General features: G+C 38.2%; 1 protein-coding gene across 1 annotated transcript in view; it reads right to left on the reverse strand.

Moving 5' to 3' along the window:
• LOC108062270 (chaoptin) overlaps positions 1-15,495 on the reverse strand; it is a 47,140-nt gene that overhangs the window by 16,023 nt on the left and 15,622 nt on the right. The window contains exon 2 of the mRNA XM_044395149.2: positions 5,780-6,069. Coding sequence (XP_044251084.1) covers positions 5,780-6,068 — 289 coding nt within the window. The 5' untranslated portion in view covers position 6,069. The remainder of the gene's footprint in view (positions 1-5,779; positions 6,070-15,495) is intronic.

The following is a 15,495-nucleotide window of genomic DNA, read 5'->3' on the forward strand; positions in this document are numbered from 1 at the left end:
ATATCTACCATATATATATGTATATATAAGTACACATGTGTGTTTGTGGGGGGGCGTGTGCATATCTAAGCTATTGCCAGTGTTTTGTTATGAGTGGACAAACCAACACAAGAACGGCAACAACACATATGGCGTTAATAAACTTCTAGCCCCGTGCCTGAGGGTCCAACAACTGAAATGAACTCGGGGAACGAACTTAGGACTGGGGAATGGGAACTTGAGGACTGGGGGATGTGGATACAGGGATCCTGGATGCGGAGGAGGACTCCTACTTCTTCTGGAAGCGTACGTTGTTGGCTTGTGCTTTATGGCCGCAAGTCAATTCTCTGACAAAATGCCAAGCATATTTATTTATTTACTTTTGCTTCCAGGCAGACCAGCGAAGACCGCTCCCATTCCCATTCGCAACTTCCCATCGTCAACCTCATCCTCCCAGCTGTTTGTATTCTCGTCCACGTCCAACGTTCTCGTCTCGTTTTCCGTCACTTGCCAAGTGTTTATTCAACTTGCCCCACTGAGTATATATGAAAAAAAAGAAAAACAAAATAAAATAAAGCACAAATAACAAAGTGTCGGTTTTTGAAGGAAAGCAGCATTGGAAGCAGCAGAGAAGCTCAAAATTAACTCAACCAAAACCACCGAAATTTCTTTGACTTGTTTAAACCTTCAGCAAAAACACCAAATTGCTTTGCCAACGACATTCAAATCATTTTTTACACTCTTTAAATATTTAAAATATGGTTTAGGAAATCCACATTTTATGTTTCTGTTGTCCTCAGATCATGAGTAAAGAGACTTTACACTGTATTTGTATATGTATTTTTTGCTTTCTCCAAGTATTTTGTATATTTTTACAAAAATCATTAATAGAGAGATTTTACAATTAATAATTTTTTGGTTTTATAAAAATGATATTGATCAGAAATAAAAATATTTTTTACTATTGGAAGTATATTGGCTAGTCTGTGAATTTTTCACCCCAGCTAACAAAGTAAAGAAGAAATCCAAACACCATTAAAACAAAGTGCTGAGTATATTGTAATCTTGTATTTGCCTAACCAAAATACAAGATTTCCAAAAAACTACATGCACTTAGCTTTAGTTCTATTGTAAACTAAAAGCTAAAAGCCAAGTCATTTTAAGTGATACGACAAAATCTACGACAAGTATTGTGCTGTATAGACCTAAATTTCAACTCAACCAATGCATTCAGCAATTTGTGTGTGCTCTATAACCCAACTAAAGCTGCCTAAAACTCGGGAACAATCTGCTGCCACCACCGACGAACCGACAATATCCAAAAACCGAGAGGAGAAGATGCCTTAGAGCCTGTGCGTCCGTGTGTTGATGAAGATTACGTCAGCTGAAAAGTTATTGTTTTGCCCCGGCATTCAGGAAGGCAACTAAAGACAGGAAGACCGAGTGGGTGTGATGGGCGGGGCAGCTACCATTTATATCCATATAGTTTGTGTCCTGTACAAAAAAATACTAAAAACGAAAAACAGAAAACAGAAAACGAAACGGGACCAGGAAACGTGCGGCATGTGGGCAAACTGTCGTCTTTCATTTTCGTTTTTCGGTTTTTTGGTTTTTCGGTCGCTCCCCAAATAGTTTCGGCATGAAAATTGCGGCCGAATCGAACCAAGGATGCTGCTATCTGGCCAAAAAATGCCTCTGGCCAAGCGTGAAAGTGACCAGCAGGAGAGAGCCCGAAAATGAAACATTAAAAATAAATCTAAATTGTAGCTCCACAATTTTCTTTTCGCATTTTGAATGTCCCCAATAGACAATAGAAATTCAACATTAAATTACGGACACAAAAGTGCCACTGCTGCATGTTCTCTAGGAATTTTGAAATATTAAATGAATTTTCAACTAGTCCTTGGGTCCCCGGTTACAGTTGTCAAATCCTCTGCTCCCTGCTCCCATCCACTTTTTAAATTTCTGGCTGCATAGTTTGGGTTATTTTTTTTATAGGGGGCTCCTCTCGACCACATGGTGACATGGCCAGCCAGGAAGACGATTCGATGAGGGGCTGTGGGCTGTGGGGGGCGTGGCACGCAATTAGCCAGGCTGTCAACCAAAGTGTTTTCTCTTCCTCTTTTTTCGCATCCCTCGGTCTCTCTCTGTGTGTCCGTTTGCATTAGAATTGCTAATTGCCAAAACTTTTGCAGCTGCAACATTTCTTCTGCTGCTTGAATGCAATCGTTGTCGCTAACATCCCCATCAACGTCATATACATATATAGAATAAAATTCGTATAGATGTAGATACATATTTTTGGAGCAGTCTTTAGAATTGAGACATCTGCTTGGAGTGCAATGTGCTTGAAGCAGTAAAAACACACTTTATTATATCCGTCATTTGTACAGTGAGTGGGTATATTGTATTCGTGAAAAAGTATGTACCACTTAGTCGGTCTAGCCATGTCCGTGTGTCCGTATGAACGCTGGGATCTCGGAAATTAAAAAAGCTAAAAAGTTGGGATTACCCACACATATTCTTGGGCTTCCTACCAGTGCTGCCATCACTTAGCTTGAGAAACAGGACAGATAAACCACAAAAAACAAGGAAAAAAAGGACAAAAAATTTTTAAAAAGGACAAAAAAAAGGACAAAAGTAAATGTTCCTACATTTTTTTGTTTTTACCAATGATTTCTATATTTACTTAATATAAATGGATTTTAAATAAAATTCAATTATGTTATGATCTACTGCGCCCGACTCACAACCATCTTTGTTTGATCATTTTACCATGGTTAATTTTTGTGCGTATACGTAATAATCTAAAATTATTAAAATAACACTAGTTTACAAAATAAAATCGACCTCACCCTAATCGAAGGCAACCTTAATTTTCCGGTAAAGTACATCTTCCTGATTATGGTGTCAAAAAGTTTTGGCATAAATGGCTTTGTTAAAAATACACGCAAAAAAACCGAAATTAGTTTTATAACTTATTCTGGTAGATGGTACTTTGACAAAAAAAACAAGCTAATGATCATTAGAATCCACCAGAAAATGAATTTTATATGAATATTTTAAGTTTGGGACAACCATGATTTTTTGGCCGTTTACAGCTGTTAACTGAGACAACAGGTCTCTGACAGGGCTCTAACAGGGCTGTAATATCCGTTTTGCCCAACTTAAAAAATCGATATAAAATTCATTTTCTGGTGGATTCTAATGATCATTAGCTTGTTTTTTTTTGTCAAAGTACCATCTACCAGAATAAGTTATAAAACTAATTTCGGTTTTTTTGCGTGTATTTTTAACGAAGCCATTTATGCCATTTGAATTTTTTTCAAATTTTTTAACTTTGACGAGGTGTGGCTTCTAAACTAATGACTGAAACTCAATGCTGTGTATGAGAAAATGAGTCATCGATGAGCTCAGTCGGTTTACCAGAACTCGAGATAAAAAATAAAAAAGGGCCAAAAACGTTTTTTACACTTAAAAAAAAATTGACACCATACAAAAAATTATAAGTGCCCATTTCTTAATCAGGGAGATGTACTTTACCGGAAAATTAAGGTTGCCTTCGATTAGGGTGAGGTCGATTTTATTTTGTAAACTAGTGTAATTAATGCATATCAAGTAACTATATTCGTAATACAAAAAAATTAAATATCTGCGTCAAACCCGAAAAAGAGTCGTTCAAATCTGAATTTTTTTCTGACAATAAAAACAGAGAGTAAAAATTAAGAAATTTTAAAAGTGCTTTCCTAATTTTTTTGCTACAGAAAAAATCGTACTATAAAGAAAATCCATCGACTGCTTTACGTCTCTTTGATAATTTGTAAAAAGAATTTTTTTTTAAGTGCTGAACTGAAAAAATGATGGTTAAAAAGGCATTTTAGCATATAAAAACAGGTTTCGACTAGCAAAAATAACACTCAAAACCTTATTTTTGAAAAAAGGACAGATTTCCGGATAGGGGATGTTTGAAATTTTTTCCGGATAAAGCCGTTAAAAAAAGGACAGATCTGTCCGGAAAGAGGACAAAATGGCAGCACTGCTTCCTACGCAGCGCAAGTATGTTTCAGCCGAGCGCCACGCCTCCTCGCCCAGAAACGATTTAAAAATGTATCTAGCGCCCACATTTTTAAAGATTTTGGAAAAATATAAATGCAATTTTATTGTGTTTATCAATACAAATCGAAATGTAGAAGAAATTTTTCAAATCGGACCAATCATTAAAAAGTTATGAGCAAATAATGGAATTCAAGCAGTGTAATCAGTAGTTTTGCTGCATGCATATTTCTATCTCCCTTGCACTTCCTTTCGATGAGTAACGAGTATCTGAGGTACTCGAATAGCTTTTTCTCTTGTTTTCCTTCTGAGACAAGAAGTAAATGAAATACAGCATTCGAGTGTCGGAAAAGCTTGCTCCTCGTGCCATTCGTTTTAATTCGATTAGTCGTAATATTTTAAAGTTTTTCATTAAAGCAAAAGCCAATGCAGATGCAATTGGAAAGTTTTGCATAAGAAACGAAGGATAAATTGCCAATGCGGAGTGGCCATTTCCCCCGGGGGGGAAAACCTCCGAGCAGGAGGGAAAGTTTTCAATAGCATTTCTTATTTCCACTCCTCTCCTGTGTTCTTCTCTCCATGTATTCCCGGTGCTGCCAATGTCTGGCCAATTTTTGTGTGTTTTGCCAGTCAACAACTTTGTTTATTATTTTGTTTCTTTCCCTTTTTTGTTATTGTATTTTTTGTTGTGTTGCAACTTTATGCGGCAACTTTTGGCCAAAAAGGCGACTCTGTGGGCGTGTCACAGTTGTTAACGAAGAAGAAGCAGCAGGAAAAGCGGGGTGTAGAATGGTAATATTTTCAACACAAGTCTCAAAAAACATACACACAAAGGCGGAGGAGAAAAGAAGCCACCGCAATGAGAAACATTTTGCGCTCGCAATGGAAATGGAAAATGACAATGGAGCTATGGAAACTTGCCATTCATTCATTACTTAAAAAGGGAGCAAAAGTCCTGGTTGGATTGGATCTTTCGACTATGGAATACCCAGCTATAAAGTTTTTAATGAAATTTGGAAACGAGCTCGGAACCTTTTGTTGTGAACTGAGAAAGTTTCCTGGAGAAGTATATTAACTACTTCGTAACTAAAAATAGTTTTGCTTATTAACTGAATTTTTAAGAACTCTTCTTAGTTGTATAAAAAAATAACACTTTTTTAATGCCTTTTAAATATAATAATTATTGTTAATGTTACTGTAAAAAAAACCTACATATCACACGCCATAAAACCATCTACCCCGGCACTCAATAAAATGCCAGGTATGAAAACTACCAAAAATTTGCGTGGAATTTGCCACAGCAATCGTTATAAAACTTTGTGCAGAAAGAGGAGGGAAAGGGAAATACAAAGAGGAGAAAACAAAATAAAATAAAAGAGGAAAGGAAACTTTATTTTTACAACTAATTGGCAAACTTAAATGTAAGATTTCATTTTATTTGTGGGCCGCGCGACAAAGCTGTTTGGGGCTTCATTAAAAAATTACATTTTCCGAGCTGCAGGCGACAGGAGCACAAAGCTCCCCAAGGCAGTTGACTGGTCAGGAAAATGGGAAATGGCTGGTGTAATGGGAAAATGGGAAAAGGAAGAGGCAAGAAGGCCAAGGCAATTTATGACCAACTGGCAATGAAAATATTTGCCACATAAATAAAGCGTGACAAGCTGGAAGGACACATTGACAGGCGATACAAGTGGGTGGGGTGGTTATATCCTCCGAATCGGAGGAGCATATAGACGGGGTCACCTACCTGGAAACTTGTACAGGGCCACCTCGTTGCAATTAATCTCAATCAGGGTGCTTGTCTCGTTGGGCAAACCGGCGCACTGGCACATGGAGTTGAGTGGACAGGCGTAGAGGATGTCCTGCTGCTGGGAGCCCAGCAAGGCGGCAGATCCCCTGGCCGACGGTGGAGGATTCCTTCCCGTGTTCCTGGTCCGCCGATGACCACCGCCTCCACCTCCACCTCCGCCGCCGTCGAATTGCCAGCAGTGCGAGGAGCTCACCAGGCACGAGATCAGCACCAGATACAGGTGCATCCTGCAAAGAAAAGGAAAAAAGTCATTCTGTATAGACAGCTGCAGATCCCTAAATACAATCTTATAATCTAGAAGGGGCCCCCTTTTCATTTCAGCACTTCGGCTCACATAAATCCACCGTATAAAGACACCTTGGCCGGGGGCATTTGTTTATTCGCTGCTGCTTTGCATAAATCACACGTTTGGAAAGCGAAAGCAAATGAAATGGCATAAAATTAACGTTAGTCCACACGCGTTGTATTCGCACCGTGTCACAAAAAAAAATGTAGAAGAAAAACAAAAAAAAGTTAATGGTTAAAGCAAAAATTCGAAATTAATTGCTTTAGTTTTGGATATGAAAAAAATAATTCGAATGTTTATATTGGAGGTATAAGAAGTTTAGAATTTATTTATTTTTGTAGGTCAGTTTGTTAGTTTTCTATTACAATAATTAAATATTTAATGCTCCATCCAACTAAATTAATTATTTTAAAGCATAAAATTAAGTTCCAGTCGTTATACTTTAATGGATCAACCAAGTTTTAATTAAGTTTCCGAACAATTTGTACCCCTCACAGCACATTTTCCAGAATCGTGCGAATCCCTAAGATCTCAAAAATCTCGGTTTGCCAGAGCGACGACGGGTAAAAACAATTAACTTGATTTAATTGTTTTCGCAATACTTTTGAACCAATGTTGATATTTTGGCTTAAGCGAACACCCCTCTTCTCCCTTCTCACCCCTCGCATCACAAACGACAACGGAGGAAGTTTTCGACTAAAAGCCTGCGACAACTCATGCAAATGAGCCGCAGTCGTGTGACACAGTCCTCTTTGCCTCTTCTCGCCTAACTCCCATCCATGGCCATGCAATCTTTCATACACATGGAAATGCCTAGCCTTAAAAAGAAAAAGTGCACTGAGGAAAAATATGCCTTTCCAAAAAATATAAAGTAATTAAGACTATAAATGTTATATCTTATATCAAAAATCCTATTTAATATTTTTTTGCATCCCAAATATATTTTAATTGATCTTAGAGCATAATATATTTTTTTCTCTCTGCACAGATGTAAGCTAGAAGAAAGTGCGCAACCACAACACGTAGAGGCCTCAACAGCCGCAGAGAAGTCGCATATAAAACATGTTTCATGTACGCTAGATGTGTGATGTTTATTTGACACGCCAAAGTATATAATAACAAATAAAAACTTTCGGCTCTTTCGGCATGGAACCATGGAATCATGGAACCACGGAACCTTACCATTCCAGACGAAATGAACCTTACGGCGACAAGGACGAGTACGGGCCATTAGCACGATTGTTGAGCTTTAAGACTCCCGACGGTTTACCTTGAGTGTGCCAAGGTGTGTGTGTAAGGGGGGTGGGGGTGGGGTGTACCTACCTGCGCACATTACGACCAGCCATAAAACTAGGAGCCAAAAAAAAAAATAGTAGCTCAGAGAGCCGGCAGACTGGCACTCAATCCCGTTCCCATTCGACTAAGTCTGTAAGTTATTTCCAGTCAGCTCCAAAAGCTTCGGATAAGTCATATATATTTTATACATAATGAAATATGGCCAAAAGCAGGTGATGTGGGTGGTCTGGATAACAGAAATTATACGGCTTAAGTCTGAGATTGACTTGAAACTGTGTGGGTGCCCCTGCATAACTGTGAAACTAATGTCGTTGAATTTGTCTGGCAGAAATAGTTTTATCTACCTATTTTCCTTTGCGAATTGCTGCAAAATTATATTGAATAAATTCTGAAGTAAGTATAATAATTTATTTACTTTCTTTTATTTTTATTGAAATTTTCCCAGCCAAACTTTAGAGTATCCTTTCAAAAAAAAAATACTTTAACAATATGGAAACAATATTGAAATTAATGACATGCAAACTGGGATGAAACAAAATGAAAACCAAATTACAGTATATATTTTGTAGTCCCCAAGAATCGAACTTTCCAATAGGAAAAAAATCAGTATGTAATTTGGTCCAAGTGCCTGCACATCACATCCATCTTCCGTTTCAATTTAATAAATATATTCTAATTTAATAAATCTAATCTTGTCAGGCAAATCGCCAACTGTTTACCTAATCTTCCGACTGTCATTTGCCATATGCACTCAGCATTAAATTCCCCAACATACAGGGAGAGAAAAAGCAATCAGAAAAGCTTCAGTTTGCCGCCCGGCACTTTTGCTGATTGTTTTTCATTACGCTGATGGTGACAAATCGAAGTCTTTTTCCCATCGCCCATTTCGCTTGGACCATGTAAAACAAATGATACATCACACAGTTGAGTGCGTATATATAAGTAGTATCAACCTTTATGCACCTATCCCATACAGACAGATACGAAGAAGTCAGGATGTTGGACGACGGGCGGCAGAATAAAAACGAAAAAGATAAATATGTCGTAAAAGTTTTTTATTTGCGTTTTATTTTTTTTGATACAGAAAATGACTAACTTGTTGGCTGACAGACAAGCAGCAAACAGGCATCGCTTTGGGCCAAGAAGAACAACTGGGGGTCAGAGGTGGAGTGTTGGGCTTGTGGGTTGGTGGGTGGTTGGGCTCTGAGGGCTTGGGGCCTAGAGACAGTCTGTCACGCACACACGCCCCTTTTTTCCGCCCAAGTTGGACTCTGCGGATGCGGGCGTTGCCCCATCTGACCCTCAACCTTGTCGGAAAAACTTTTTAAAAGCAAACCTACAAAATTGTAGGGCAGCAAGTGTAGAAAGCTGAATAACAGATGCTCTTAAAAGTATTTAAAATAATATTTGTAGTTTTAAACAAAGAAAAGCAAGGATATTGTTTACTACAAATTTTACATAATATTATATTTATATATTTACCACTATTTTTCTGCCTCTTTTGTATTACTTATTTATTCAAGACTTTCCGTAGAATATTCCATACCCTTTTCCATCCATTTAAGGAGAGGCCAAAGAGCAAACTATACAATAAAGTGTCAATCCCCCACAAGCACTCCGATGTCGCTGAGAAATCCTTTTGCGGCCATCATCTTCCTTTGAGCAGAAGGACGAATGCCACGAAAAGGTCAACAGAAGGCAGGTTGCCAGGCAGGCAGGCAGACCGCAAGTTTTTATTACGCATATAATGCCAGCGATTTGCAGCAAGGGGATGGAAGGAGCAGGAGGATGAGAGCCAAAGTTAAATGGGTGGATCACAGGGGTCTGCATCATTTTTATACTTTTAATTTTTTATGCCGGTGACACAGTGACATGAAATGTCAACGAGCTGCAAAACAAACAGCGCGAGCAAGAAAGTCCTGGACAAGGACCAGGATAAATATGATGAGCGTCCGCTGGGGATGATGTCCTGCTAGTTGACGCCGACGTCAACTGCGGCTGAGCAGCGCAGCATGAAAAATGCTGAAAAACGTAGCATACATTTGGGAGTCGTTGGCTCGCAGTTTTCCGCTCTTCCCCGCCTGTATCTCCATCTCTGTCGAGAATTTGCGAGTTTGTGCGATAATAACATATGTAAGTTGCCTCCCCGCACACAGAGCATGCATATGTGAGCATGTCGGTTTTAAACTCAGCCCCATAAGCTGCTCCCATTTATGCTTCCAAAGCTTTTCCAACCAAAAAAAAAAAAACACAGAAAAAGAAATACAAAAAAAAACTGATTTTAAAGCCGTCGCTCAGATGGGGATCAGAACTTTAAATGAACTTAACAAACTGTGAGCGTGTATTTAACGCAGCCAAACATGAAAAAGGTTCTTGGGTGCGCGATTACGTGCCTCTGTAGGTGTAGGTGTGCGCCCTTTTAGGTTTATGCTAGTGTGCGCCTTATACATATTATATCCTCGAGATACATTACAGTTAATCGGCGTCAAGTCAATTAAGGATACGGCAAAGTTTGCCCGGGCCCTTTCTGGCTTGAGTCCTTAAAGAAAACGTATGAGTTATAATACGCTAAAAGTGGGTAAAGTGATTTAGATAAAGTTTTTGCCATTCCATTAAGAGGTCCTCATAAAGCAGGGTTGCAAAAACATCAATAGAGTGCATCATCGATAGTTTTGGCTATCGATTATGGTCGATAGTATCGAAAATTACGTATAGTCAGAGAAGAGTTAATGACAAATTATCAGAAGAAAAACATGAAAGAAAAAATGAAAATAAAATTAAAATTAAATTAAAAATTAATAAAAAATTGTTACCCAAATTACAACTTACTTTCCCTTATTTTTTAGTTTTTGAGAAACTATTCAAATTATTTCTGTGCCCTTTATATGATCTCTCTTATCTTTATTTGGACCACCCTAATAACAACTCAATCCTTAATATCTTCTTCCTTTTCATATCTTGCCAAATACTCGTTTTCCACTTTCCCACTTTGTATCCATTCCAGCCATTCAACTAGTTTGGATTCCTTGGCCATATCTCACACCTTGACAGATGCAAAACGATCCATCTTCGGCATTCTCGACCTGCACATATGCAATGGGTCTTATGAAACCATTAGCAGAGCGGCGCAAACTTTAAGATACATTCATCTTGCGAGAGGCATTTTAAAAAGAAACTTAGCACCAGCGATTTTTCTTGGCCCATATAAATCACATACCAGCACAGACACAAACTCGAATCCTCATCCCCATCCCCATACAAACATCCTCAGTTTAGTCAGTTCATTCAAGTGTCGTTTATCGCTTTTGCTATTTTGGCAGCGCCTTCCGTAAAACTGCTTTTGGTCATAAATATGCCAATTTGGCAGAGAGACCCCAGTACTCCCTTCCCTTAACAAGGTGATTTCCCGGTACTCGAGCGATCGCCCCCGCAAAAAGCCAGAGACCATCCAGTCAGTCAGTCAACCTGAGAGTCAGTCAGAACAATAAAAATGAAATTTATTACTCAAAGTTTATGGCATAGCAATAAATGTATCTTTTCTGCTGAGTATCCCAGTATCTGTATCCATAAATATGCACCCATTCGCACCTAAGAGCGGCATGCAAGGGGTGCCACATGTGGCGCAAGCCACCCACGTTGAAATTATTATGTTGCCCCCATACCATCCACATCTTTCAACCCTTGATTCAAATCCCATAAAGTTGTCGAGTGGCTGTTGCTGTGATAGTTCGTTCTACTGCTTCTGCTGGCCATTTTCATGTTGGTCGGAGCTGTTTGGCAATTGCCGCATCATTAATCTTACTCACGGAAACGGCGCTGGGGTCAAAGTTTTGAGTTTGGGTAATTTATCTTCGACTTGCCGCAATTATGTGCCAGACTGGGTGGGTGAGGTGGTGGGTATAAAAAAACTAGACAATTTTCCGCCTTATGCTGACACCTCCGTTAATTCCAGTCCCGCTGGCAATCACCTGAACGCACCTGAACTTGACGCAGGACTCTCATCTAGGGGTAGAGATTTCCCAAGGCTAAAGATAGAGATTCTCTCTCAAAAGGGTTGCTCTAATAATTCTTTGCCTAAATTATTTAGCAGCAATTTCGCGCCCGCGGCACTAAAATTAAATTGAAGTGTTTACGGAAAACACATGAATTGCTTATGAACGACAAGCGCCAAACTATCCAAGGCCGTACGGGGAGGCGGGTCAAAAGAGGCGGAATGGGCGGTGGGCGGGGCTATGGTTCGAGGCCTCAGGCGTGTCATGTTGTGCGGTGGGCGTGGTCGGGGTGTGCGATGTGTGTGCCGCAGCGCTTTGGATATATGTATTCCAAATTCCATATTCCATGCTTATCAAGCAAATGACAGTGCACAATGGAAACAGAAAGTACAGGCCGACAAACGAGTCATGACCAAGCTTCCCCATCGCATATGTACTGTGGCCCACGGTGACAAAAATATAAGTTTTTAATATTTTAGGCATATCCAGAACCTATTGAGAGGTACGTGTTTATTTTTAAGAAAAAACCAAAGATAAAATTTTCAATGGTTAACAGTTGAATTACAAATCTATAATGAAATTAGAGATATTTTACTAAATTTCTAATGGATTTTTTAAAATAATAAAAACTAAAAGGTTTGTTTTCCTAATTTCCTAAAAATCTTTATATCTCTTTCTAAATTTTGGAATATTTTCTATTTAATTTAATTAAATTTGATTTTTTTAATGCTAAAAAGATCTTTATAAAAACTAAATACACATTTTTTAAATATATTTTATTATTACAATTCACATTTTGGAATTAAAATATTAAATGTATTTTTTTGCTAATTGAGGGATGAATTATTTAAAGTTCTTAATTTTCGTGACTTGCATAATAACAGAAGTCACATTATCACATTATTACCTTTACTAAATTAAAGTAAAGATTTTTTTATTTTCCTAACTTGGTTTCCTCCATATATATTCTTAGGCTTTCTTGGGATTTATGTGAGCTCCCTTCAAGGACTTTATTCCCCGTTTTGGGCCACTGTTTCACTCCGTTGTTGTTATTCTCCGGGCACACAGCCGCACAATTAATTGCGTAAACAAAACGCGACGGACGGGCGGGCATGAGCATTGAATTATTCAAATCATCTATAATTACAGCTGGCAACTCGCTCGATTGCCTGCTTCCCTCGTCCTGTGGCCCCTTGCCACGCCCCCTTTATTTCAGCCCAACGCATTTATCAATTAAATGCGAACGCAGCAGCAGCAAATCCAGCAATTGCAACAATAATGCCAGGCAGCCAGTAGCTGCGGCAATGAGGACATTGCTGGGCCAGCAATTAAATTATTAAAAGTTTGTCATAAATAAAGTGAGGCACTTGACAATTATTAAAATGAATTACATTCGAGGGGGGAGGTGAGTGGGGAGCCTAAATGATTGGCCCCAGGATCGATTGGGGACGGGGGAAAAAGGATTGACTAAGGGAAAAGCCAAAACGATATATACGAGCTTTTAAATTTATGCCCTGCCTTTATGGCTCTCTTTTCTCTGCGTATGTATATGTGTGTTTGAGTGGAAATGCCGACCTCTGGGTTTATGAAATGCCAAGCGGCTGTTTTCATTCTTATTTTTTCAACTGTTTAATCTCAATTACCAGTGCGAAATATGCAATAAATCTGTTATTGTTTGCTTTTATAACCGATATGCAGGGTATGCTGAGCTGATTTCGGGTATCCGATTTTATAGAGAAAAACTCTGAAAACGTTGAGGAAATAACAAACAGAGAGGGGAAACTGGAAAGCCTGATTATCTCATCGGAGTAAAATGGCACTCAAATAGCTTTTTTCCTTTAAAAAATTGGGAAATTTATTTGTTAAAATTTATTAAATGGAAAAAGTTCTGAGGAGGTACTTTATTTATTTTAAGATTAAAGTAAAAATGTTTATTAATGCAAATCTATCATATAGAACATCTGAAATTTGTATCCATTTAAAACATACGAATAATTTAGATCTAAATTTCATAACCTTTTATTTGTTAAATTACCTTGTTTTAAATATTTTTAATTTTTGACATTTAAATTAAATAAAATTAAATATATAAAAACACTTCCAAAACTCCGATCTTAAAATCTTTCACTAAAATTAAATAAGTTCTTTTGACTTTCCCATCATTATATCGACTAGGCATTGCTCTCCATTTGTTAATGTATAAACAAGGGGTATAAAAACATCGAATACATGGGATTATCTTGGGTCTGTTGTTGTTGCATATGTCCTGGTGTGTCGGCGGCGTTTTATGCCGTTCTTTCAAGTGCCCCCGACACAGTTGTTGCAAATGGCAAATGGCAAGTGGCAAATGGCGGGCGTACCGCCGTTCTTCTCTTCTCGCTTTCTGCGATTTGCTACCTTGCCCAAACTGCGTTTTTTATTATTTTCTGTTTCATGTATGGAGCAATAAAAACACAAATAATGGCGGCAGTCGGAGGAAAAAAAGGAGGAAATGTGTGTGTTCAGGGGACTGTGAGGAAACAAAACATACGCAATTTGTGCTGCGTTTGGGGATTGTTGCTGGATTGTGACATTTCTGTTTTCGGCTTGTTGTTGTGTTTGCTTTATGCGCTCCTCTTTTTGCCCTTTTTTATTTGCCCGTTTGGTTTGTTAGGCTGAATTTAAGCCTTTAAGCACATAATTTCAATTGCTGTACATAACACAAAACGGATTAATTTTGATTTTGACGTATGACTGGTGTGTTTGTGTGTGTGTGCACGTGGCATTTGAAATCTGGGATTTTGAGTGCAAATTACCCGGAGCATTGAATGCCTTACGCAGATTTTTACCCCAAGTCTTTGGCAATCAAATTCGAAATTGAAACTGGCAGGCAAATCCAAACCAGAAAAATGCTCAAACGCATCTCCACAACTCAAAGGATTAGTGAAAGGAGCCGGGCCTTAAATTTTCGATTCACAATTTGAAAGGTAAAATGTGGCCTGAAGTAAAATATGTGTTCATGTGCAAGTAAACGAGGTCATGCCATTTTTTCCAAACGAAACGTTTCCTTTCCAACTGCAAAACGAGCAAATTGTTTGGCTAAGCTTTTAGTTGAATCTTCAGGTGAGTTATTTTGCATTGCTAAATTTCAATTGAAATTAAGGTTACAATCCATTTAAAGATATTTAATAGGGTTTTAGTTTCACATTTTGAAACCATTTTGGTAGAAAGTTTACAAGTTAAAAGAGTAATTTAATTAAAGAATATTTTTCTACATTTTTAGTTACAAGCTTCAAAGTATATTTATACCCGTTACTCGTAGAGTAAAAGGGTATATTAGATTCGTGCAAAAGTATGTAACAGGTAGAAGGAAGCGTTTCCGACCCTATAAACTATATATATTCTTGATCGGGATCACTAGCCGAGTCGATCTAGCCATGTCCGTCTGTCCGTCTGTCTGTCCGTCTGTCCGTCTGTCTGTCTGTCTGTCTGTCTGTATGAACGCTGAGATCTCGGAAACTATAAAAGCTAGAAGATTGACATTTTGCATGCAGATTCTAGGAGTTCCTACGCAGCGCAAGTTTGTTTCAAAAGGGTGCCACGCCCCCTCTAACGCCCACAATCGCTTATATACGATTTTAAAAATTTCAATATTTTGGAAAAGTACAAATGCAGTTTTATTGTGTTTATCAATACCTATCGAAATGTAGAAGAAATTTTTTAAATCGGACCATTCGTTAAAAAGTTACGGCGGATCAAAGTTTTTCTTCATCTCTTTCGCACTCCCTTTAGCTGAGTAACGGGTATCTGATAGTCGGGGCACCCGACTATAGCGTTCTCTCTTGTTTCTATATGGCATTACTAAATTAAAAGTTCTAAGAATAATTTAATTAAAGAATATTTTCCCAGAAATATTTTACAAATTGTAAGCATTTAAGTAACAAGTTTCAAAGTATATTTTCCATATTAGCCAAGCGCAAACAAAATAAAATCTAACTGGACCCAATTAATTACACTTAATGAGCGAGCTGTGGAAAATCATTAGTCAGCTGTGTATTTATCTGCGGTTTTCATTGCTCCTTGAAGCATCATCATCCACT

This window comes from Drosophila takahashii, chromosome 2L, assembly GCF_030179915.1.
Source record: "Drosophila takahashii strain IR98-3 E-12201 chromosome 2L, DtakHiC1v2, whole genome shotgun sequence".
In the NCBI taxonomy this organism is placed as follows: Eukaryota; Metazoa; Arthropoda; class Insecta; order Diptera; family Drosophilidae; genus Drosophila; species Drosophila takahashii.